At 44.2% G+C, this 26,648-nt stretch overlaps 1 protein-coding gene and 1 long non-coding RNA gene across 5 annotated transcripts in view; one reads left to right on the top strand and one right to left on the bottom strand.

The window, feature by feature from the left end:
* The window catches only part of MGLL (monoglyceride lipase), a 150,740-nt gene that overhangs the window by 32,478 nt on the left and 91,614 nt on the right, over positions 1–26,648 (top strand). For all 4 annotated transcript variants that reach the window (XM_019718602.2, XM_074340474.1, XM_019718601.2 and 1 more), the window contains exon 3: positions 24,692–24,798. In XM_019718602.2, coding sequence (XP_019574161.1) covers positions 24,692–24,798 — 107 coding nt within the window. The remainder of the gene's footprint in view (positions 1–24,691; positions 24,799–26,648) is intronic.
* LOC141573178 (uncharacterized) lies at positions 1,510–26,553 on the bottom strand. The gene is made up of 3 exons (XR_012498842.1): positions 26,127–26,553; positions 24,875–24,924; positions 1,510–3,371 (listed from the first exon to the last, which is right to left on the bottom strand). It is a non-coding gene; the product is annotated as an uncharacterized LOC141573178 (long non-coding RNA).

Raw genomic sequence — 26,648 nt, 5'->3', positions numbered from 1 at the left:
GTAGCCTGATAGTTAGAGAGGGGCCTTGTGACCACTACTGTCAGAGTTTTGTTGGCCCATCATAAAGGAAAATCCTGTGAGTCCTCATTAGGTTTGTTTTCCCCATACCTCGGTTGTTCACATGTCACTTACGTGATTTTCACTGCAGCTATTTGAATTTAACATTATCTCTTCATAGTTTTCTTTGACTCAACTCACTTTCTTTTTCACTTCAAATCTACTTTAAGAGGAAACATTATTCTAATTCAAGAAATGGTAAACTAGTATCAGACGCCACTGATAGAAGGTGACCACAGGAGAAAACAAAATCATGGTGCTAAATTCCAGCTCTATGCCGGGCTTTCCCCAAAATTCTTGAGTCTTCAGCTTCTCTCGCTGTCCTGAAAATGGAGATTGGCTAGTGATGAAGAGGTGTTTAAGACAGATCAGCACCTAGCTGCGACCCTACCTTACATACTCAGAGAAGAGAATGGGATGGATTCAATAATGTTTGCCTGTGCACTTTAATGTTATTTAATGCTGTGTCACTGGACCTCCATAATTCATCCTGAGCACCACCAGCATGGGAATCTTACAGGTTGAGCGTCTGTAGATGGGAGTTCTGTTCCCCCAAGATTCATGTTAGTAAATGTTGATGGTTTGTATTATCCTTCTGAGAGACTGATAATCTAGCTTTGTTCTTTTTTTGGCCCTGGTATATATGCACATCTCCACTTAAAAGTCAACCTATAAATGAGTGTGCCATTTTCTTTTCCTATGGAATGTTCCGGCACAGCAAAAGCATCTAGATGGCATGAGCTTGCATGCATCAATGAGGTTGCTGCAAGTCTGGTTGACATCTGGGAGGGTGCAGGGGAGCAGCCAGAGGCCAGGGCACTCCCCTGTGCACATTTAGGTGCCTAGAGGTGAGCACCCCACTGTTGGGAATGAGAGCAATCACAGGCCCTTTTCTGTGCTATAAAAGAGACTCAGACTTGGAAGACAGAATTCAGAACTCTTTCACATAGAAGCTACACTGACATCAGGCCCCTCGGCTTTCCTTTTCTGGAATCTTGGGACAGCTGTGAAACTCTTCACTAATGGGCCATCCTAAAAGTCATTCCAGGTGTCTTCCACAGACCATTAGTGATTTCCCAGAGGACCAGTTCCAAATATTGATTTAGACAGTGGCCTCTGAGTAGCCCTTTAACATGAGAACCTTTCCAAAACTGGCCATGCCACGGCGGCCAGAGAGGCTCGGAAGAGATTACGCATGTTAATGAAGGGTCTCTTGGTCTCTTACAATACAGAACTGCTCTGCGATTAAAAATAAATCTGATATGTGGTATATAAACCAAAAACAACAAAAGAACAAGACAAACAAATGAGAAACAGAAACTCATAGACACAGACAATAGTTTAGTGGTTGCCAGAGGGTAAGGCGGGCGGGGGGTGGGGTGGGAAATGAGGGTAAGGGGGATCGAATATATGGTGATGGAAGGAGAACTGACTCTGGGTGATGAACACACAATGGGATTTATAGATGATGTAATACAGAATTGTACACCTGAAATCTATGTAATTTTACTAACAATTGTCACCCCAATAAATTAAAAAACAAAACAAAAAAAAACAAAAAAAATAAATCATTCCTGGAGGTTGCATCCCCCAAAGCATAGGGAATTATGTTGAGGCAGGACATGTCTCATGTTGGAGGAACAATAATTCCGTATTAGTGTCTGAGTTTATGTAAGGCAGTTGTACATCTCACTTCACTGGAATGCACTGGGAGATTACATGAGGAAAAGAAAATGTGAGGGGATGCTAATTAAGCCTAATTAGGGAATCCAGGATGTCATTTTTGTTTATTATTGCATTTGGGTCACTAAAACTGCTGGGCTATTAGGTTCCTCATTGGGCTCCCATATTTGGTCAGTTCTGCATTTTATTGGACACAGTAAGGCATGCACTTAAGTTAGTGAATTTCTCTCTGACTGATATCTTTTTGTTGTTATTTTTTAAGTTTTATTGAGATGTAATTGGTATGCACTATATAAGTTTAAGGTTACAGCATTATGACTTCACTTACATACATTATGACTTCACTTACGTGTATTACCACAATAAGTTAAATTAACATCCATCATCTCATATAGATACAAAAAGAAAAGAAAAAGGAAAAAAATGTTTTCCTTATGATGAGAACTCTTAAGATCTACTCTGTTAACAACTTTCCCATATACCATATTAGCATAGTAGTCATTCTGTTGTACATTATTTCCTCAATACTTATTTGTCTTATAACTGGAAGTTTGTATCTTTTGACCACCTTCCTCCAATTCCCCCTCTGGCCACCCTCATCTCTGATAACCACAAATCTGATCTCTTTTTCTAATGAGTTTGCTTTCCTTCCTCCCTCCCCACCTCTCTTTCTTTCTCTCTCTCTCTTATTCTGTCTGAGTTAGCATAATGCCCTCAAGATTCATCCGTGATGTCACAAATGATAGTATTTCCTCCTTTTTATGGTTGCATAACATTCCACTATGTGTATATATACCACAAGTTCTATATCCATTCATCCATAGAAGGACATTTAGGTTGTTTCCATGTCTTGGCTATTGTAAATAATGCTGCTATGAACAGGGTGTACAGATATATCTGTGACATAGTTTTTATGTTTCTTTTGGATATATTCCTGGAAGTAGAATTGCTGAATCATATAGTAGTTCTATTTTTAATTTTCTGAGGGACCTCCAGACTGTTTCCATAATGACAGTACCAGTTTACAATTCCACTAACAGTTCACAGGGTTCCCTTTTCTCTACATCCTCACCAGCCTCATTATCGCTTGTGTTTTTGATGATGGCCATTCTGACAGGCATGAAGTGATACCTCACTGTGCTTTGGATTTACATTTCCCTTATGATTAGTGATATTGAGCATCTTTTCATGTACCTGTTGGCCATTCGTATGTCTTCAAAAAATGTCTCACCACAGTCTGGAACCTAGTATGTCTAATATGTCTAGTACTATAGGAATCGATTTTGTGTGTGAGGGATGAAGTAAAATATCGCCTTGGCCCCCAGCCCTATTTTTCTCCATAGTGCTAAACATGATCTGGCATATATTTATTTGTTACATATTCTTGTTCTGGCACGAGGCTAGAATCTCCATAAGTGTAGGGACTTTATGTAATTCAGATATGTCGCCAGAGCCTAAACTAGTGCCTGACACAGGCAAAGTGCACAAAAACTGCCTGTTAATGAAGAAATGAAAGGCTGAGAGCTGGGTGAACATCAGGCTGGTGACAGGCAGTCCTGCTGCTCCTTCGTGTTGCATTACAGGTATAATCATAGCCGTCTTCCAGCCTCTTTCATGGGGCTTCATCTTTCCTAGAAATAAAAAGGGGAAAAAATAATATATATATGTATGTATGTATGTATGTATGTATGTATATACATACACACACACACACATATATATATATATATATATATATATATATATATATAGAGAGAGAGAGAGAGAGAGAGAGAGAGAGAGAGAGAGACTAGATGCTGTGAGAGATATTCTAGAACCTTGCACGCATCTGAACTTTACTCTGCAGTTCTTACCAGAATGCTTGTTAGGGATTTTGCATTAAAATGGATGTGAGAACAGTAAAATCAGTTGTGGCAGGAAGATAATAGCTAACCATACATGGGGACCAGCATAAAAGCTACTTCCTCTGGCACAGGCTAACTGGCACAGGGTGCCTGGCTGGGGATCTCCTGGCAGGAAAACATTCTGATATGATGATAATAACAATAGCTAGCTTTGTTGCGTGTATTCTGTCATTTAATTTTCACTGCAGTTCCTATTGTTGTTCCCATTTCGTAGATGAGGAAAAAGAAGTTCAGCGACTTATCTAAAATCACAGAGTTAGGAAGTAATAGAGTCTGAATTTGAACCCAGGTCAATTTGCTCCTCCTTATGTAAGGGATCTTATTAATGCAAGTCTACAAATGTATAGGTTGAGCATTGTAAAAAAGATACCCCCAAATTTAGTGGCTTATGTAAGATGGAAGTCTATTTTTCTCTCCCTTACCAGTCCAGTCTAAGATGGCAGAGCCACTTTGCTCCACATAGTTCTTTCCATCTTGTTGCCCCACCACCACTTAGAGTGTGGTCTAATGCTGGGTCATTGCCATTTTTGTGTTCCAGACCATGGGAAAGAGAAAGAGAGTAAATGTAAGGCAAGCAAATTGTCTTTAAGTGTGTGATGTGAAAATCAAATGCATCACTTCTGCTCATTCTATTGGCATAAATTAGTCATGTGGCCACACTTAGGAGCAAGGAAGTCTGGGATGGTCTCTATCTGGGCAGTTATGTATCTAGGTAAAATTTTATTGTATAGAAGAAGGGGAGAATAGAGTTTGGGGCAATCAATTTGCAGTCTGCCTTGAAGACAATCTCTTTTTTTCATGAATTTTAATGCTGGTGTGTTGTAAAGAAAGTGCTATATGTATTTATTATTATCATGGAGGAATGTGGTCATTTATTCATTTAATAAAGATTATTAAGGCTTTCTTTGGTGGGCAGCTCTGTGGTAAGCAGTTTAGGGGCTGCCAAGAAGCCCAGTTCACCATCTCTGCCTGTGACATAGTGGGGAAATGAGACATTGGCCATGAAACAGGAACAAATAAAGAGGATTGATTCATGATTTCATTCATTTGTTCACTCACATTTATTTACACCTGACTCACTCTAAGAAAGGACTTGAGGTAGTGTAATCGTAGTAATATACAGTTGGTAAAGTGCTGTTCACACGCATAATCTCTTTCACCTTTTCTCCCACCCTGAGAGAGGCAGGGTGGGTTCAGAGAAGTTACATAAGGAGCAGAAATCGCACAACTAGTGAGAATTGCAGCCAAAATTAGGAGTCTCTTAAGTAGTGTAGTGTAATGGGCAAAGCACAGACTCAAGGTCAGGTGGGTCCAAATTCTAGTTCTAACTCTTCTGCTAGCAAACAACCTCCCTCTTTGAGCCTCAGTTCCTTCATCTATAAAATTGGTGCTAAGGTTACTTATGCCAAAGAGCTATCAGGAAGAAGAATCTCTGGAAGAATGGATTAGTCTTTGGATAAGTGGACGCTCCCTGTGTGTGTCTTTCTTTCTCTCTTGCTTCTTTGGAGTTCTTGGTCTCTGACACTTTGTTCTGCATATTTGAATATGTCCCAAGAATGTTCTGGGAGAACACTGAGGCCGTAGGTTGAGGGAAGCTAGGTAGGTGACCCCTAATATCCCTTCAAGTCCTCACTTCCTTGTGGGAATTTTGCTGCTCTCTTGTCCTGACTGTTGTTATTTGTGCCCCTCCGCAGGACTCTCCCACCCCTGCCTGCTCCACCCACCATTTCTCTCAGTGCTCATTGGCTCAGCCACATCACCTTTGGCTCAGCTCACTGTGGATACCCTGATCATCTACACCCACAACAGGGCCCCAGTGGCCGGAGCACTCTGGGAAGCGTGGAGAGCAGAGTGCCTTATGATGGGAAACTGGCAGAGCTGAAGAGGATGGGCAGGACACCTGAGGCAAGGAAGAGAGAGCCTGAGAATGAGTGAGAGCAGGAACGGGGTGGGTAATTTTGTCTGTTAGGACAATAGAAAGCAGGGGCTGTGTTAGCACAGACTTGAGCAGGAGAGGCTGGAGGCAGGGTGTAGAGAAGAAGGCTGTTGTAATCATCTAGGTCTAGGTGATATGGGCCAAAGTGGTAACAAGAAGAATGGAAAGAATAAATGCAAGAGTGGTAAGGGGTGGGTAAAGGCCTCTCTGGGGAGTTAGTCCTGGGACTCAGTGTCTAGTGGCCAGCTGTGGGAGCAGGAGTCATGGTCATAGAGGTGACAAAGAGGTGGAGTCTAAACATGGCACTGAGGAGCCAGAGGATGCCCAGGACTTGGGGTTTAAAGCAGAGCAGAGACTGAAAGCCCAGACAGGCAGCCCTGAAACCCACTGCCTGTGACATCGTTCCAAGAACTCATGTGTGCGCTAGTCTGATGCACAGTGAGCTGATAAGGAGTTCATGACTGTCTTTTTATCTGAATCCAAGGTTTCATTCCATCTAAATCCAAACTGCGCTCTGCTGGAAGAAGTAAGTTTTTCTCTAAACCTGATGAAATCCATCGACAAACATAATGAGCAGCCGCTCTCTGCCAGGCACTGCTCTGAGCAATGGAATCAAGGGAACTAAGGGAGACTGGTTTGTTGGCAGAAACAAGGCAACAGGTTTTTCCAGTTCAGGGTGATCAGGGACTGTGACACAGCCAAGCCCAGGGACGTGGGAATCCAGAGGGAAGAGTGACTAATTCTGGCTGGGAGAACTAGAAGGATGATGTCACCCAGAGGGTCCTATTGGAACTGGGTGTTGCAGAATGAGCAGGAGCTCATCGGGCAGAAAGGAGGGAAAGGGTACTCAAGCACGGACGGTTGTGGCAGTGTGAGACGGCGCAGCCTGGAGGGCTTGTAATATACCAGGAGGCGCTCACTCTCATCGATAATCAGGGAAATGGGAATAAAAACCATGATGGTGTTTAGTCGAGATTCCGTTTTATACCCATTCATTGGAAAATCTGAAGTCTGACATTACCACGTGTTGTGGAGGATGTTGGCAAAGGAATGTTCGTTTTTTATAGGCAGGAACATAAATTGATCCAGTTTCTTTGGAAACAATTTGTTATCACCTGGTAGAACTAAACATCTTCATGCCCTATGCAGTGACTCTACTACCAAATATACATAATGGGGAGCCTTTTGCCTGTGAGCACCAAAAGACATACATAAGAATGTCAATAGCAGCATGACTTGTAACACCCAAACTGGAAAACAATCCAAATGTCCATCCATAGGAAGATGGATGCATATATTATAGAATATTCTTACAGTGGAATACTATACAGTAGTGAGAATGACAGTACTGCTACACACATCCATGTAGTTGAGTCCCCAATGCATACTGAACAAAAGAAACAAGACACAAAAGTAGTTAGGATGAGTCTATTTACATAAAAGTTCAAATACAGGCAAAAGTAAACAGACAGACCGTTGTTTACCTATATACGTAGGTGGTTAAAGTATGAAGAGAAACAAGGAAGTGATTAAAACAGGAGTCAGGGCAAGTGGTGACTTCTGGGGGGAGAAGGAGGCACACACATGCTTCTATAATGCTGGTGATGTTCTGTATGTGAATGTCCACATTTTATGCTTATTTAACCTGCACAGATAAATGCACAATGAGAGATCACACTAGCCTTGCTGACCTGGCAACACCAGCCTTGGTGTAATTAGCACTGAGGCTGGGATGAGGCTGGAGACAAGGGTTGGAAACACATTGGGAAGATTCTCCTGTGCTACATAAAAAATGTGGATTTTACATTGTTTTTCTAATCTGAAATATTTTAGGATATTAGAATATATTGAATTTTAGGCATATAAATAAGGACTTATATAGATGAGCAGAATAAAAGGATTGTGTTGTATCTCTCTTTTTGCCCCAGGTTTCTGCTTTCCAGCTCAGAAAATAAGCTCTGTGCAGGGCAACACTAGATGAGTCTTGAAAGATCAAGAGGAAATGTTATCTAGGAGACATGATACTCTTGTGCATCTTGAGGACATTTTTCCTTGCCTGCAGAAAGTGAGACTGTGGGCTGAAGGGAAGGGTCAGTCTTGTTCCACTGTGCCCTGTCTTTTGGGGAACAGCCACATGGAATGGAGGAGTGAGAGCAGCCAGCAAAGGAGAGACTGGCAGAGACCCAAGAAGGATGTCCAGAAGCTGAGTGGAGAGCAGTCCTGACACACATCCTTTGCAGAGGAACAAGAAGGACAGTAAGAGGGTGGGTGTCGATATTGACGTGGTCATGTAGCCCACAGTGACAGGCATGTGTGTGGCACGGCATGTACCCTGTGCCTGATGGCAGTGTGGCACCTCACAATTCTGTTCTGCCAGCCCTAGCTGTAGGCACACCAGTCATTCACCGGCTCCCACGAGGCCCTGCAGAGAGGGTAAGGCATTGCCTTCCAAAACCTTTTGGCTTAGCAGGCTAGATAAGGCAGGCAACCAGGTGGCCCGGGGAGAATGCGATAAGTGTCCAAATATGTCAGCAGTCTGATAAATTAGGTGTTAAAATGTATCAAACTGTCTACCTCTCTGTTTCAAATTAGTTGATGCTGGATTTGCTTTTGCACATTTATATGGAAATATATCTTTGCTGTGGCTTATAATTTTCTAGTTGAATAGCTTTAGGGCATGCCCACTTTGGAATCTATTTATCCTTACACTGGGCAGGCTTTACTGAGGTTTGGTGCTCAGAAGACATGATGACTCCAGATATCTTGTGAGCACTTATCATGGGGCACCATCAGCTTCAGTATATTGCTGTTCTGAGTGTTGTATATTAATGTTCTTTTGATGGCCCAAGAATCAAGACGGACTGATCTCAAACTAATTTCTGCCGTCACTATTGTGCCACAGGGAGGTCACTCATTGACTGAATTTGTAACTAGAGGTTTTGAAGCAAGACCCTGATTTTGGCCACTTTAATGCATTAGCTCCACCGTGCTTTTTAGTGAAGGCCAAGAGAAATGTGAAAATTTCAACTGCAGATTCTTTGCATGCAGGAGGCTTGATGCTGCAAGTAGTAGAGACATTGCCTAGGGGGAAATTGGGAACTGAAGCTACACAGAAGCAGCCTTTTCACAACTAGGGTCCAGTGCAGAAACATGCTATGTGGCTGTCGAGAGTATGGTGTTGGAAAAGGCTCAGAGAGCTCCTGGAGTTCAGCAGAACAGGGGGCTGTGATTGATTAGAAATATCTGCTCTGAGTTCAGGAGCAGGGATAGTGACCCAAGTGCCACGTGTTTGTCATGTAACCACTTCCTAGATACCTCATAGGTTCAGGGCCCTGTGCTGGAGCTTTCTCAGACATTCTCTCCATTCCATGATATGCATGTGAAATGAGAGTTGCTAATACTCCTCTTTCCCATGAGGAGAGAACAAAAACAAATGGAGCCAGTTGCAGAATGAAGAATTTCCATAAAAGGTGAGGAAGAATTTCCATAAAAAGTAAGGAAGATATTCAATGCTAAACTTGAGAGTTTAGCATTGGGATAATTGGCCCACATGGCATTTGAGTGTCCTGGTCCTGGTCCTAGTCCCGGGAGGGGACTGAGGTGCAATAATCAAGCTCATGCAATAGCATAATATATGTAGGGTACCTAGCTTAACAAATAAAATTTCTCCACTTTAGCTAACAGAGGTAAACACAAAAATAACCAACTGTGTGGAATAATCAGGACATGAGATTTGAACTGTGGCTGCACTGTAATTATTCTGGAGGCTGCAGAGTTTTCTCTGAGTGCTTTAAAATAGGAGGGCACTTCCAGTCAAGATGGTGCAGTAGGTAGATATGCTCACCTCCTGTCACAACCACCTCAAAATGACAACTAAACTACAGAACAACCATCATTGAGAATTATCTGAAGCTAGCAGAACAGAGGTCCTATAACTAAGGATATATAGAAGAAGCCACCTCAAGACAGATAGGAGGGGTGGAGATGTGGAATGGGCTGGTCCCACACTCACATGTGCCAGTTAAAAATTGGGAGGGATACCTCAGCTGCGAGGTCTCCATTGAGGAGCGAAGGGTCCCAGCTCCACACTAGATAACCCATCCCAGGGTGCCAGTACCGAGAAGTACCCATAAATTCTGGCTGTGAAAACCAGTGCAGATTGTGGCTGAGTGAAATAGAGGGCTGGTGGTGTCCCATGTGTTCCTCTTAAAGGGCCCATGCACAGACTTACGTGCTGACAGACTCAATTGCTCTGAGCTCCAGCACTGCCAGAGCAGCTTAGTGGGCACCAGAGACATATGGGGAGGCACTGAATTGTCTGTCTTAGGGCGAGGGCTGGAGAAGCAGCTTTCTCCCAGACAGAAGTGCTGGCAGAAGCCATTGTTACTTTGTTGAATCCTCCCCCAACCCAGTCTGCACATATAGGCGGACACCATATCTGAGTCTCCATCAACCCAGCTAACACTGTTAGCCCAACCCTCGTAATTCCCTAAGACCTGGCCCCACCCAACTTACCGACTCACCCAAGCTGCTTCCAGTCACTTTTCTATACAAATAGCCTGCCTTGGCTCATGCTGTGGATTTTCTTAAAAATCTTTCAAAGGTTCACAAACCCCAAACAAGCAGCATCTGGTGTCAGTGAGCATCGTACCTCTTGCTAAGCAGCCCAAGCTCTGCACTAGTGGCAGAGCACTAGCAGCAGTTCACAGCTTAGCCTCTCCCAGACACCTCCAAGCCCAGCACAAATGGCAACTATCTGCAGATCACTTGGTAGCTCATACCAAGTGGCCCCAGGCAGGGCACAGGTAGCAGCTGACTCTGGCCTGTACCAGAGCCACGCTCTCCCCCCAAAGAGGCCCCAGAAACAACACAGCTGGTGTGGCCAGCTTCAGACCACACCAGATCACCACCCAACCAGATCCACAAATGTCACGCTCAAAGGTTAGACTGGGCAGGCACCAGAGCCCTGCTAAAGCAAATCCTGCTCTGTAGGATCAGCCCCTGCATAAACAACTCCTCCACTATAGTCAGAGCCACTCCTCACAACCAATCAACCCGAGGGTCAATCCCTCCACTGATGTGCCAACATCAATCAAGGCTCAACTACAACAGGAGGGAATACACAATCCACACAAGGGATACCCCTGAAGTACCCGGCTCAGGTGACCAGGCAGCCTGCACCACTGGGCCCTGCGGGACATCTATTACATAAGGTCACTGTACCAAAACTGGGAGACATAGCAGCTCTACCTAATACATAGAAACACAGAGAGGCAGCCAAAATGAGGAGACAAAGAAATATGTCCCAGGTGAAAGAACAGAACAAAGCTCGAGAAAAAGAACTAAACAAAATAGAGACAATCTACCAGATGCAGATTTCAAAACACTGCTTATAAGGATGCTTAATGAGAACTTCAACAAACAGATAGGACACATAAAACTGAAGATAGAAAGCATAAAAGAGAAACAGTCAGAAATAAATTATACAATAACTGAAATGAAGAATATATTTGAGGGAATCAACAGGAGATTAGATGAAGCAGAGGACTGAATCAGCAATTTGGAAGATAAGGTATCAGAAAACACCCAGTTAGAGCAACAAATAGAAAAAAGAATCCAAAAGAAATGAGGATAAATTAAGGGGCCACTGGGACAACATCAAGTGTAACAACATTTGCACCAGAAGGAGAAGAGAGAGAACAAGGGATTGAAAACCTGTTTAAGATTTCTTTCTTCTTTATGGCTGCGTAATACTCCATTGTATAAATGTACCACAGTTTCTTAATCCAGTCATCTACTGATGGGCATTTCGGTTGTTTCCAGGTCTTGGCTATTGTATATAGTGCTGCAATAAACATAGGAGTGCATAAAGATTTTTGAATTGGAGTTTTGGATTTCTCCGGATAGATACCTAGGAGTGGGATTGCTGGATCATAAGGTAGTTCCATTTTCAGATTTTTGAGATATCTCCAAACTGTGGATGGGGGGAGGGGGGTTCACACAGTGTGAGGGATATAAATGATAAATGTCTAAGTTTTGCTTTGTCTTGTGCACCTGAAATTAATTAATAAAAAAAAAAAAAAAATTATATTATTAAAAAAAAAAAAAAAAAAACCTGTTTAAAGAAATAATGACGGAAAACTTCCCTAACCTGGCAAAAGAAACAGACATACAAGTTCAGGAAGTGCAGAGAGTCCCAAACGAGACGAACCCAAAGAGGCCCACACCAAGACACATCATAATTAAAATGTCAAAGGTTAAAAACAAAGAGAGAATCTTAAAAGAAGCAAGAGAAAAGTAGTTAGCTACCTATAAGGGAGCTCCCATAAGACTGTCAGCTGAAACTTTGCAGGCCAGAAGGAATTGGCACGAAATACACAAAATGATGAAAAGCAAGGACCTACAACTAAGATTACTGTATCCTATCATTTAGAATCATTTAGAATTGAAGGATAGATAAAGAGCTTTCCAGACAAGAAAAAGCTAAAGAAATTCATTAGCACCAGTATTACAAGAAATGTTAAAGGGACTTCTTGGAGAAGAAGGAGAAGGAAAATATGAATAATAAAATGGTAATAACTACAAACCTATCAACAAAGACTTTCAATATAAATGGATTAAATGCTCCAATCAAAAGACATAGGGTGGCTGAATGGATAAGAAAATAAAATCCTTACAGATGCTGCCTACAAGAGACTCACTTCAGATCAAAAGATACACACAAACTGAATATAAAGGGATGGAGAGTGATAATTCATGAAAACAGAAATGAAAAAAAAAATGTTGGTGTAGCAATAATTATACCAGACAAAATAGACTTTAAAACAAAGGACAAAGAAGGACCCCGTAATTTCACTTCTGCGTATTTATCTGAAGAAACTCAAAACACTAATTCAAAAAGACATTTGCATCCATATGTACGTTGCAGCATTATTTACAATAGCCAAGATATGGAAACAACTTAAGTGTCCATTAATAGATGAATGAATGGTACATACATGTAAAGGAATATTACTCAGCCATAAAAAAAGAATGAAATCTTACCATCTGCAACAACATGGATGGACCTAGAGGGTATTATGCTGAGTGAAATAAGTCAGACAGAAAAAGACGAATACCATAAGATTTCTTTTATATGTGGAATCTCCCAAACAAAATAAATGAACAAACAAAACAGAAACAAACTTATAGATACAGAGAACATTTTGATGGTTGCCAGATAGAACCTTTCTGGGTTGAGAGAATGGGATTAAGAAGGGATTAAGAGGTACAAATTAGTAGTTACAACATAGTCATGGGGATGTAAATTATAGCACAAGGATTATAACTATGTATGGTGTCAGATGGCTCCTAGATTTATCAGGCAGATCACGTCATAAGTAATATAAATGTCTACTCATTATGTTGTACACCTGAAACTAATATAATATTGTATTTCAACTGTAATTTAAAATCTAAAAAATATTTTAAATAATAAATAAATTAGATAGAAGGGCTCACAGACACACACACACACACAACACAGGAAAGGGGAGGAGGATGGCTCTTGTTCCTGAGGCAGATGGGGTGTACTACAGGGTGAGCTCTCAGACTCTTCAAGGATTCTGATCTTTCAAATGATCCAGAAGCAAGCTCCTACTTTGGGTATAGGGGTGTGGCATGTGCTTCATGGAAAGGAAGAGAAAGACAGGCCTTACCAGGTGCTCGGCGGGCTATGCCCTACACCTGAACTTTGGGCACCCAACAGTGCTCTCCAGTGGGGAAGGGAACAGAGGGCTGCATGATAGACTAGGGCCTCGCCTTGCTGTGGCCACATAAACTCGGTCACATAAGAGGAGGCAGTGTTCTCACCCACAGTGTGTCCTGGGTGTAAGCGGGGAGTAGTGGAGCATGTATGGGAGGAGGAGTCCAGGCTCCTAGACCAGGGTCATACAGAAATTGGGCAAGCAGATGGGGGACTGAGTAGGGACACTGAACTAAAAGGACAGGCATTCAATATGGGGATGGCAAGAGGCTGTGGGAAGGGATGGAGTGGGGAGTCAGTGCTATGGGTTATTCATAGGATCCTTTGATGGCTCGACACATAGTAAAGTCTAGTAAATCATTGATGAATGAATCACTCAGCATGTTTATTTCAGGATTGTAGAATAGAAGCAGACCTTCCATAGATAATCTCTAGCCAATTTGGGAGTGACTTTGCACTTTATGAAGAAAACCCACCGCTGAACAGAAGCCATTCACAATCCATCATCCCTCCCTCTCACACCTTCAGAACACAAAGAGCCCCACCATTTCCCACTCCCAGAGGTCATCTGAGGCAGTCATCCACAAGGGGCATTCAGTGTACTGGCTAAGAAAGAGGGTCTTCAAAACAGATTTTCAAAACTTGGCATGTGTGTGATTTGGGCTATATGTTTAACATCTCTGTGTGCATTTCCTAAATTTATAAAATGGCATATAATAGTAAGTAACGCTTAGATCACTCCTGGCGAGATAGTACTAGCTAATATAGATTGAGTGCTCACTGGCTGCTGGGACTGGCTCAGTGTTTCACAATGTTGACATAATCCTCACGACTCTAGGAGGAAGGTGCTATTATTGGTGCCTGTTTCACAGATGAGGAAACTGAGAACCAGAGAGGTTGTCACTTGTCTGAGGTTTGTGGCTAGTGAGGGGCAGACCCAGGATTTCAGTGCACAGAGTGACTCCAAGACCCAGGCCCACAGGGTGCTACCTCTTAATGCGTATCAGTCAGCACAGTTATTGTTAATCAGAGTGATTGTCAGTGTCTCTGCTTTTAATGAGATTTACTGAACGTCTTAGCTTGACCTAGCCAATGTCTTCTGTTTTATAGTGTTCTTTATGATATTAAAGAAATACGCAATTTTGAGGTGGACAGCAGCAATTAAGGTAAAATATTCTGGATGTAAAGCTATTATGGGTTTTAGGTTGTGCACATTTTGAAAGGTGTATTAAATGGAAGAATGCTTAAAGAAGCTTTCTTTGTGGCCTTTTAAAAAATATTACAATTCTGTTTTCTCCTTTGCAAATGCCTCTCTTAAAGATCTGCCTTTTAACAAAAAACTAAGATTGGGCTAATCATTAGAGATGATTAATCTAATTCCCATTATGGTCCTGAACCTTGAATTTCCCTTCCAGCCATAGATGTGTCCCTCTGCCTTGTCACATCCTAGCCCAGAAGACTTCAGCACCTCCGAGCCCCAGGAGGATATAATCAACCATTCTGTTCCTACTTCCAGGGCTTCTTGCCCACTCAGCTGGGCTTTGCTCCCTCATGCATCAAGTTTTTTCCCAGCCACTCTATGAGTCTGCATGGTACCCCTTCTATCCCCTATGGCTCCTCCTTCACCTTGACCATCCGTTTTAGGGCCTCCTCACCTGTCCTCATTCTCCTTTTCCTGTGAACCCAGTGGCCATCGTGATCTCTCAATGCAAGCATCTGCGTCAGTTGCAGACAACAGAAGCCTCTCTAGCCAGGCAAAGTGAAAGAGAATTTAACAGAGGGGACTGGGTGCTTTCCAAATAGTTGGAAGAGCTATGGAGCCGTTTATAGGCCTCCAGGAATGTTTCCCTGACTGTTCTAGTCCACACTTGTCTCTCCCTCCTCTGAGCTACATCATTCATTCATTCATTCATTCAGCAATCATGGAGCAGAGGCCATTTTTAGCTGTTAGGGACACCATGACACCAGGATGGATAAATAAGACATGGTCCTTATCCCCAAACAACTCATGGTCTACTTATACTAGATTATGATGAGTACTAGAGATGTGAACAAAGTATTTCAGGGCCCCATGAGGGACCAGCTAACTCAGCCTGGAAGCTGGGAAAGACTTTAGAGTTCCTAGAGGGGAAGAGCTGAGCCTGTGCCAAATTGTGGGGCGTGGGTAGAGGTGGTGTGCTGAGAAACCAGATGTCCTTCTTTGGTTTACAGGGTTGTTCCCAATGTGGGCTAAGGCAGGAGGCCAGAGGATAAGCTGATCAGGGCAAGGGGGCTGTGGGACACCACCTGACCACTCGCTGTGACATGATGTTCTTATTGTGTAATCACACAGAGGTCAACAGTACAGACTGGAGAGCCAGTCTGGTGGGTTCAGGGTTCCAAACCTACCAGCTGTGTGACTGCAGGCAAGGGGCTGTAAAATCGAGGAAATAGCAGTACCCACCCAGTGGGGTTGTTGTGAGGGTTAAATGAGTCAGCACATAACACACTTAGACCAATATCTGGCCAAAGTAAATATCAGCTGCTAGCATGGGCCGTTATGTAATGTCTGACTTGGCAGCAAGCATCCTGCTGGGTTCTTTTCCATAAAGTCTCTTAATCAATGCTAACAAAGAGCTCAGAAGATCGGCATTATTGATCTGTTTTACAAATGAGAACTCTATTTCTAGTTCCTTCTATGAAATTTTAGACCCCTTCACGGGTTTTGTTCTATTTCTGTCCCTGCCACATGCTATTTGTACTGTAGGAGCCCTGCCAGAAAGGGAGGAACAAAGTCGTCCTGGAACTCTGAAAGAGGAAGAGAAACAGTTAAATTTGGATTCCAACAGAGCTCATCATGCTCCAGCTTTAGTTACGGGGAAGGAGTCCAACGCAGCCGCATGGTCCCACTTGCACCTGTTGATTTTTAAAGTCATAAAATCTGGCAGTAGGAGTGTAGTGGGTGTGGGTGATGAGGTGAGCCATGCACTGCCTGAGTGGGGTGCCTTGGAAATAAGTGAGACCTAACAGCATGTGTAGCACTCAGAGGAGGCAGGTGATGCCCTCTTCACTTGAGGACATCATCAAGGTCAGTCAAGGACATCTCCCTGGGTCAGATGCCCCCACATCACCACCTGAGCTGCTGTCTATGGGTAGGAATGTCCACTATGTCTCTCTGACCATTAGTTTCTGCCAACAAATGCTGCTTTCCGAATTTTTCCTAGTAAAATGAGCAGAGCATTTCTTTAGCTAGACATCTTGTCTTCCTTTAATGAAGCCTGGTGTGCTCAGAAAAGGGCAGGCAGGAAAGAGGCTAATGTTTTCTACTTAGTGCTAGGCCATGCTAAGTGCTCGTTTAATTCTCCTGACGGTCTTGTGTGGAAGGTGTTGTGATCCCCTGTCTACAAAAGTTCAGAAGGAGGGGGCAGGTCCCAGCCAAGTTCAAAGTCTTGTGGGAAACAGGTGGGGCCCCTTTGGTGGAAGTGAACTCTTTTCCTCCCAGCACTGGTCTCTGTCTTTCAAGGCACTGGTAGGGCTGCTGACCTATTTCCCACCCACCCTTCCAGGGGGTCCTTGCATAGTATGGGTCTGTAAATGGCCCTTGCCACTTGGGGGGTGAGCAAGGCAGAATGGATGACTTGGAAGACAGAGACTTCAACCTTGACCTGCACAGCCCTTCAGCATATTTTTACATACATTCCCTCATTTCATCCGAAAACCCCAGTGAGAAGGTGCCAGGTGGAGAAACTAACGCCCATGAAAACCCAGGAACCAGCTCAAGGGAGGACTGGAGATAAACTCAGGCCTCCAGATAGCAAGTCGATCATCTGTGTCATTAGAGAAAATGGTTTCATAGCAGACAGTTGCAGAGTGCTTTCTCTATGCCAGGTAAGACCCTGAGCATTCCATACACATCTTTTAATTTACTCCACAATGCCCTCTACAGTGGGTGATGTTCGGATTGTCCCCATTTTACAGGTGAATAAACTGAGACCCAGAAAGTTCATCACTTCAACAATGAATAAGCAAGGGACTAAAGGGAGAATTAATTTTTTGATGGAGGGGAAATTCTACTTCATTATACCTGGGCATGAATAAGCCAGCCTCAGCTTGTAAACTCTGAGGAGTTCTGACGCACGTTCATCTCAAGGGCTGCATATGCTTTATTGGGAGCGGCCCCACCTCCCAGGGCTAGATGCCAGGCAGGCCATCTGCTCCTGAGACCTGGCCTCCCCCTCTAACAGTCATTGCCTTCTCTCAGAACAATTGGCTCCCAATGGGCTACAGCCGTTAAAGACAGTCCTGGAAAATGATCTTCTCTAGCCTCTTCTACAACCTAATTTCTGCCACTGTGGGTATTGCCTTGTCTGCGTAAATGCTCTGTTAATTTTCTGCTGCTGCTGTTGGTTGAAGTTGCTGAACACCAGGGGAGGAAGGGGAGGAGGGCCTGGCCATGCACTTTTCCTGCTCTGTTGTCCAAAGCAGCCAGGCACGCTTCAAAGTCAGATCAGGTCACTGCCCTGCTCCATACCACCCTCTGTATAGAGGATCCCCCAGCTCCTTGCTGCCTCCGGAGATCCGGCGACCTCACCTCTCAGAGTACGTCTAAGGTGCCTCCTCCCAGAAGCTTTCCGGACAGCACAGCTTTTGTTCCCTGCCTGTACCTACACCTGTGTTGTCCTGGGCATAACCCTGTACCCACACAGCTCTCATCTCCACCCATGACTATCTCTTTTTCAGCCTTTGGTTCTCAGCTTCAACACTCCAGATGCCTTCCCTGGCAACTCCCTCCAGTCCCAGTAATGCCCCCCGTGGTCCCCTGTGTGTGTTCATGGCACTTCTCACAATACATATTTACATGTGTATTTTCTGCTGAGTGTCTGTCTTTCCTGTGAGACTGTCAGCTGTGTGAGAGTAGGTACAATGCTGTTTTTGCATTTCTGTGTCCCCAGGACCTGGCATTTGATAAGCTTTGAGTCAGTATTTCTGGACAGTCTTGGTCAAATGGCCATCCTGTCACCACTACCCTGTGAGTGTAGACTCAGAACTGCCAGGTGACTTGCCCAGTGCCATATGTGGTAGCGCGAGGAATCAAACCATGCTGGCTGGCCTGTGCTCTCTATTCACAGCCTCCTGGCATCTGTGGTGTTTATTTACTCGATGTCTTAGTCCCTTAGTGCTGTGTGTTTTCAGAGCAGAAATATAATCAGTACGTCTGTGAAACCCCAATGGTGTCCAGCATCTGGTATGAACGTGGAAGTTCCTCAGAAAGCCTCACTGGGAGGTTTCCCTTTCCCTAAAGAGACAAGACGTAGTAAACATACAGAGCTCAGGATGTGGCTGGATGTGTCCATGGTATCAAGGTGGGGAGGCTGGGAGGGGCTGGGGCCTGGGGTGGACCTGAGGGACTGCTGGTCAGGGTTAGACACGGGATGGGACCCTAAGCAAGTGGTGGCTCCACCTATAGCAGGTGTGTGGGGAGGGGGGAGAGAAGTTTTGCTAGGAGAGAGGGGCATCCTGACAGGTGGTGGGGCAAAACAATGGAAAACCTCTATGCCAGCCTGCTTTTTGAGGCCTCTGCCCCCAGGGCATGAGGACTGCAGTGGGCAGAGGGATCCACGCCCGAGGGTCATCCAGTCAGTCAACAAATCTTTACTAAGCTCTTACTATATGCCAGCATCTTTTCCAGCTGAGAATATAGTAGTAAATGAACCCAATGAGATCTCTGTCCTCACAGAACACAGTCTAGTTAGGGGAGGCAAAAGAAAACATAGCACTGGATAAGTATCTTTAGACAGTGACAAGTGCTGAAGAGACTTGCTTCAACTGAAGTGGTCCGAAGAGGCCTGAGATCCAAATGACTGTCAAACTTAACATGCAAAGATGGGAGTGGAGGGTGGTGGTTCCCAGCAGAAGCCCCTACAGGTGGGAAGGGGCTCGACAACCTGTGTTGGAGCCAACTTAAATGGGCTCTTGGGAGCTGATGGTGCTCACCTCTTCTCAACTCTGTATTCAGTGGCGGCACGGTATTAACCTGACATTGGCCATGGTGAGAGCATTTAACCATGGAAATTGGCAAATGCTACAGATGAGGATACCCCCCAGTTCTTAAACACTTAACAGCACACCCCAATTGACATATCTCAGCACCAGGGCATGGAGAAGAGGGAGATGAGGATGTTATCACAGAGGCATCATGTTTTATTCTGTGGCAGCAGACAGAAAGTCTCTCAAAGTTTTCAAGCAGAGTGGAAACATGATTTGATTTTCACTTTGCCAGACAGATTCTACGAAACAAAGACTCAGGTCCAGGGAATAATAAATGTGGGGATGGGGAGGAGAGCTTGATTTATCAGAATTAGGGGCCAGGCAAGAGCTGAATCCAGGAGAACCCCCCCCCCCCTTAAGGCAGCAGCAGCCTAAGACCAGAATGAGGCCAGTTGTAAGAGTGTGTGTCTGCGCAGATTCCTGACCTGGGTCTGGAGGGGAAAGGGGACTGAGCCTGCAGGTGCTGCCCAGCCTGTGCAGACAAGGGTGGCTGAAGCCTCTGCCACCTGCAGTGGGACAGCCATGTTGGTCAGCTTCATTTCCAAATGGATGGTAGCAGCAAGCTCCAGAAGCCTCTGCAATCTCTTATAGAACCTGTGATTTACCCAGTGTGTCCCTCAGGGAGATAAGTGGCTCCAAAGTGGCTGTACATCTCCATCCCCAAATGGCTGCATTCTTGCCACTGGCAAGTTCCATGTGGCATCTGACCAGCATCGTCACACAAGCTGCACAGGGCTGTGAGAACAGTGCTTCTCCACCTCATCTGCACACCAGAACCACTGGGGAGCTTTCCCATTCCAAGCCAGTTAAACCCAGAGGTTCTTCTGGTGGTGGGACCCAGCCTCAGCATCTTTGAAAGCTCTCTGGGTGATTTTAAGGTGTGGCCCAAGTTGAGAACCTTTGGATTAGAACAATTTCTGTAGAGCAAGAGGCCAAGTATTTTTCCACATATTGCCTTGGGGGTGGATTCTGTAGACAGGCAATTCCAATGCCTTGTGCCACTCCTTTTGTCCCTAAGTGAAACCCTGAAGTCCTCTTCCACTGAGTTGGACCCTAGCTGCAGTGAGAGGCTGATTATTGCGTGACCGGCTTGATCACTTGTCTGTCTGCATTACTGTGGGCTGAATTAATACAGCAGCTGCCAAAATTCCCAAAGGATGTTCACATGCTGAGCCTCCCTTCTGGAAGTGCAGACCCTTCTGGGGATGGGAGCTGATGACTAGGTTACAGCTCCTCAGTAATTGAGAGGAATCCCATCAGCCAACCCCAGACATGTCAGGTGGGCAGGTATAATCAGGGGACTGGGCATTCTGTGGAGCAATGAAGAGGGTGTGAAATGTTTCTCTTGTATTTTTAGGAAACGGGCAGGAAGGACAGATGCCCAAGGAACATGAGGTTAATGCTGGTACTTGTGATCCGTTCAAAGAACAAAACACGTAGCACTGTGAAACAAACCGTTGCTGCTCTGCCCCTACACACACTGGCAGCGAGGAGCTGCAGGAAGAACAAAGTGCTCGTTCACTGGACACATATTCGTTGGTCCCTGCTCAGTGTCACTAGGCTAGGATACTGTTCTGGGGTTTTGCCAGCAGCAAGATGGACAAGCTCCTGGTCTCTCGAGCTGACATTGAAGTGAAAGCAAGAGCCAGGAACCAAGCAAGCAAATGGCAAACTATGATGTGCAGTGAGGGGCCAGTAGCTCGGACAGACCCGAGGAGGGAGGCTGCCCCAGGTGGGATGGAGGACAGGCTTTTTTAAGGTGACTTCTGTCCTGAGACTGGAGCACTAGAAGCAGCCATAGGAGAGCTGGGAAAGAGCACTCCAAGGAGAGGGGCTGGCAAGGCCAAAGACCCAGAGGTGAGAAGAACTGGGTGCTGCTGAAGAATGGCTGGAAGCCCCTCATGCGCACAGGGAGGCGACTTGGGAGGCAGACAGAAGGAGTGGCAAGGCAGGCGAGGGACAAGATGACTCGTAGTTTCAGCCCACTGGCAGGCCATCGGAGACCTGAAAGCCAGGTACTGACATATTCTGATCTGTGTTTTACCAACTTGCTGCGTGACTTGGGCAATTAAATTAACTTCTCTGATTTTCACTTTCAGATGTAAAGAAGATAAAGCATGAGATGCTTTTGAGGGTTAGAACTATTGTACATGGGAGTTAATAGAGGAACTGGCACATAGTAAATGCTCAGTAAAATGGCAGCTGTTTCCTCCTCCTCCTCCTCCTCCTCCTCCTCCTCCTCCTCCTCCTCTTCCCCCCACCCCCGCCTCACAGGCAAAAATCGATGCATGTGGCTCACAGCAGTCATTCCTTGCTTGAAAGGGACTCTAGCGCCCCATGGGTCTTACACTAAGACTACGAATATGAATCTTGACAATTGTATACTTAAGAATCTAAATGCCCTCTCATTAACTCACCACTGCTGGGCTGACATCGGTAGAAGCTGGGATGAGCCGTGTGTGATGGGTGCTACTATTCGTGTCCCAGAGTGGTCACTAAATGCTTTCCGGGGTGACTGAGCCCCTAGCCAAGCTCTGCTTCTAGCTCTTGAGGCTTCCTCTGCACAGATCTTAGGTATGAAATATAGTTGTTTCTTTTAAAACCTTTGTCATTCATTCATTCATTCATTCACTCACTCATTCATTCATTCACCCAGTTATTCATTCAAACAACATGCACAGAATGCCCACCATGAGCTCAAAACTGCCACTAAAGAAGAATGAAGGAGAAATCTGCATGTCCTCAAGAAGGTTGTAACCAGTGGTGAGGGTAGGCAGAAAGCAGTTGTCACCCCTCCTGTAATAGGGATTACAGAGGCCCAGAGCAGAGATTTAAGAGAGCTGTTCGTAGGCTGTAAAATCTTTCTCAGGGGAATATTAAGGATGGACCTTGAAGGAAGTAAAGGAATTTGCCATGTGGAGAAAGAGGGGAGAAGAATAATACAAATGCCAGCAGCTTGTAGAAAAATGAATGCAGAAACACAATTACTCCACACAAAAATGGAAAGAGCTATATGTCAGTATTCTTCTCATCACAAATGACAGAAAATCCAATGACCTCAACAACAATAAAAGTGGGGGATGCTGGCTTCAGATCTAGCTGGGTTCAGGGCTCAAACATCATTAGGACTTGGATCTCCTCTGTTGGGTTGACTCATAAAAGGTCTGACAATTATGTTTGTGAACTGATCCTAGAAAAAGTGCCACGTACCTCATTGCTGAATATCACCATGGTCACATTTGAAGTACTCCCCTTGGGAAGCTATGCACCAATGCCAGTGCCTAGTACACCCTTCAAAGCAATTTTGGAACTCTTTTTCTGGAATGGCCATCAGAACTGTCGTTATATTACCCTTGATATCCTGAATGTCATCGAAATGTCTTCCTTTCAATATTTCCTTTATCTTTGGTAAAGAAAGAAGTTATTGGGGGCCAGATCAGGTGAATAGGGAGGGTGTTCCAATACGGTTATTTGTTTACTGGCTGAAAACTCCCCCATAGACAGTGCTGTGTGAGCTGGTGCATTGTCATGATGCAAGAGCCATGAATTGTTGGTGAAAACTTCAGGTTGTCTTTTTCATGCAGCCTTTTCAGCACTTCCAAATAATAAACCTGATTAACTGTTTGTCCAATTGGTACAAATTCCTAATGAATTATCCCTCTGATATCAAAAAAGCTTAGCAACATTGTTTTGACTCTTGATTTGGACTGATGGAACTTTTTTGATCGTGGAGAATTGGCTGAGATCCATTGTGAACTTTGATGCTTTGTTTCAGGGTCCTATTGGTACACCCATGTTTCATCACCAGTGATAACATGGCCCAAAACATCGTCTTGCCTCTCCAAAAGGTCTTGGCAAACTTCGACTCTCCTTTGCTTTTGTTCATCGGTGAGCTCCTTCAGGACCATTTTTGCACACACCTTTCTCATGCCAAGATTTTCAGTTAAGATTTTCCTGTTTCTCTATCCATATTTCCTTGGTCTGCTATGCTTCTCACAGTCAGCCAACAATTTTGACACATAATTCAATGAATTTTTGCAATGTTTTCATCAGTTCTGCTTGTGACTGGCTGCCCTGACCTCTCTTCATCAGTGACGCATTCTCTCCCCTCAGAAAAATGTTTAATCCATTTGTACACTGCTGTTTTCTTCATGGCATTATCCCCATAAACTTGGACTAACATGTCCCTGATTTCACTTCCACTCTTGCCAAGTTTTATTTTTAATTTTTTATTTTTTATTGGGGAATGTTGGGGAACAGTGTGTTTTTCCAGGACCCATCAGCTCCAAGTCAAGTCGTTGTCCTTCAATCTCGTTGTGGAGGGCACAGCTCAGCTCCAAGTTCAGTAGCTGTTTTCAGTCTTTAGTTGCAGGGGACATAGTCCACCATCCCATGTGGGAATTGAACTGGCAACCTTGTTGTTAAGAGCTTGCACTCTAACCAACTGAGCCATCTGGCTGCCCCCACTCTTGCCAAGTTTAACAAGAAATGTAATGTTTGTTCGTTGCTCTAATTCAAGCTCAGATATTCTTGCAATGGCACATAAAAACACGCAATAACAATTAATGGACGCCACTCAGCAAGACACTGCCACACGTCAACACGAATACAGCTGTGAGACACTGATATACCAAGGTTATGAAACCTTACTGAGCTGTTTGTACAGTGCTGCCAATGTAAGCGCACAGTGTGACAAGTTCGCAAACTAATTGTCAGACCTCGTAGTTGAGTTTTCTCCAGACAGCTGGGGCCATTGTGCCCACAGCCTCCGAGGCTGCAGTCTAGTGGGAAAATGAAAATGCCTTCTCCTGGTCACCTACGCCAAAGCTCTAGGGTCACCTTTGATTGGACCTGGTCAGCTTGACTTGCATCACATGCCTATACCTGAGCCAGTCACTGTACCTATCACAGAGTGCCCTGATTGGCTTAGGGCTGGGCCACTTAAGCAGCTGGTTAGAAAGGAAAACCAGCACCCACCTATAAGAGGGCCTGCCATGTGCCAGTGCTCTGCCTCACATGTTAGCATAAATTAGCACCTGGGATCCTTACACCCCTTCCCCAGAGGAAGAGACTGTTTTAATTACTCTCTTACAGGTGAAGAAATGAAGCTTTGGAAATGAGTTCTTTGCCTGAGAGCTCATAGGATAGCCAGGATTTGGGCTCCATTCTGTAGGACCCTGAAGCCCAGCATTCTAACAGAAATCCCCTCTTATTTACTGATGAATTTAGTCTGCAATCTAGTTTTTGACTCACTGCCGATGCTGAAAGCTCCGGACTGCTCAAGCTGCAGCCTCAGTGGTCTGCTGCCTTCCTAACCTGACACCCTTCTCACCCCTGCAGGGCCCTTGTCTTTGTGTCCCATGGAGCTGGAGAGCACTGCGGTCGCTATGATGAGCTAGCTCAGATGCTGGTGGGGCTAGAACTGCTGGTGTTTGCTCACGACCATGGTAAGTACCCGCAGGCCCACAGTGCTGGCCAGTGCCCGACAGTTTTGGGTGTCTAGAAAGGTCTAGTCCTCCTTACCTCCATCCTTCTTCCGCTTCATTTATTCTCTTCTGATTCCTGTAGTGAAACTGAGAAAAGACATTGTCCACGGGATGTTTCTAAGTTAAAACTAAAAACATGTCTGATAAGCAGTTTCTGTTGAGTTTGGGATTAAATGCAGGCTGGTTAGAAACCTCCACCAAAAAACTAAAGTGAGAATATGTTTATGTAAGAACATGCCCCAGGTCAAGTAATCCTCTCTTACATTTATAGTGCGCTTTCTGTGCAAAATGGCCCTGATTTTTTCCCAAGTGACTTCAAATGGATGTGGCGCTGTCAGTGCAAGTACAGTTTAAATCCCAGTTTAACCCCAAAAGGTTTGCAAAATCCCAAACACACACACATGCGTACACATACACGTATACACATACACACACATACATGTCCACAGGCCTAGCCTTTGATTTTTTGTCATGTAACAAAATCCACAATAACCACCAAAAGGCAATGTTTATTGCCTAAGTCAGTATGTAGTTCCTTAATCATTTCTGTGACATTCTGCATGGCTGGGAAGGCTCCCAATATAGATCTTTCTTTGCCTAACAGTCTCTAAAATGAAGAGTCTGCTGTGACTGAACATGGTGATTTCTTTACAGCTTCAATGTAGAAATCTATTATCCCGGCCCAGATCCAGAAGTGTTGCTTCTGTTTTGCCTGATTTGAAAACAGGTAATTGAGTGATGCTGCTGAAAAGGAGGGGGAACAGTGATGACCTGGATGCCTTGTAAAAGGGTGGGAAAACTGTGTCCCTGCAGAGAGATGCTAAATGCAGAGCGTGAAAGCTTTCTGGGGGCATTTTGCACATAAAGAACTGCAGATTTAATAGAATAATATATAGTTGAATGTCAACTATAATTAAATATAGATAGATAGATAGATACAATATAGATATAGATATATAGAGATATATAGAAATACATAGAGATATATAGATATATGTATACAGAGGGTGTCAAAAATGTATACACATTTTAAGAAAGGAAATTGTATTAAAATTACGCTGATAGTAACCACTTTGAGCACCTCTTGTAACTGCAGAAGTCAAACATGACTTGTGACTCATCTTTTGTTATTGGTATTTATTAAGTATTACAATTTTAATACAGTTTTTTCCTTTCTTAAAATGTGTATACATTTCTTTGGCACCCTCTGTATACACTCACACACACACACACACACACACACGAGGTCGGACAATTAAGTTCTTGAACTCAGAAAAAGTGCTACATACCTCATTTCTGAATATTACTACAGGCACCTTCGGAGTATTCCCCTTGGGAAGCTATGCACCGATGCCAGTGCCTAGCCCACCCTTCAAAGCAATTTCAGAACTCTTTTTCTGGAATGACCGTCAGAGCTGTTGTCGTGTTACCCTTGATGTCCTGAATGTCATCAAAATATCTTCCTTTCAATATTTCCTTTATCTTCAGTTAAAGAAAGAAGTCATTGGGGGCCAGATCAGGTGAATAGGGAGGGTGTCCCAATACAGTTATTTGTTTACTGGCTAAAAACTCCCTCACTGACAGTGCCATGTGAGCTGGTGCATTGTTGTGATGCAAGAGCCATCAATTGTTGGCAAAAAGTTCAGGTTGTCTTTTTCATGCAGCCTTTTCAGCACTTCCAAATAGGAAACGTGGTTAACTGTTTGTCCAGTTGGTACAAATTCATAATGAATAATCCCTTTGATAGCAAAAAAAAAGGTTAGCAACATTGTTGCAATAAGTTCAAAATAATTGTCTGATCTGTGTGTGTG

Source organism: Rhinolophus sinicus, linkage group LG09 (assembly GCF_036562045.2).
Source record: "Rhinolophus sinicus isolate RSC01 linkage group LG09, ASM3656204v1, whole genome shotgun sequence".
Classification (NCBI taxonomy): Eukaryota; Metazoa; Chordata; class Mammalia; order Chiroptera; family Rhinolophidae; genus Rhinolophus; species Rhinolophus sinicus.
The sequence above is the reverse complement of the archived record's forward strand: the minus strand, read 5'-3'. Positions and strand labels throughout refer to the sequence as shown.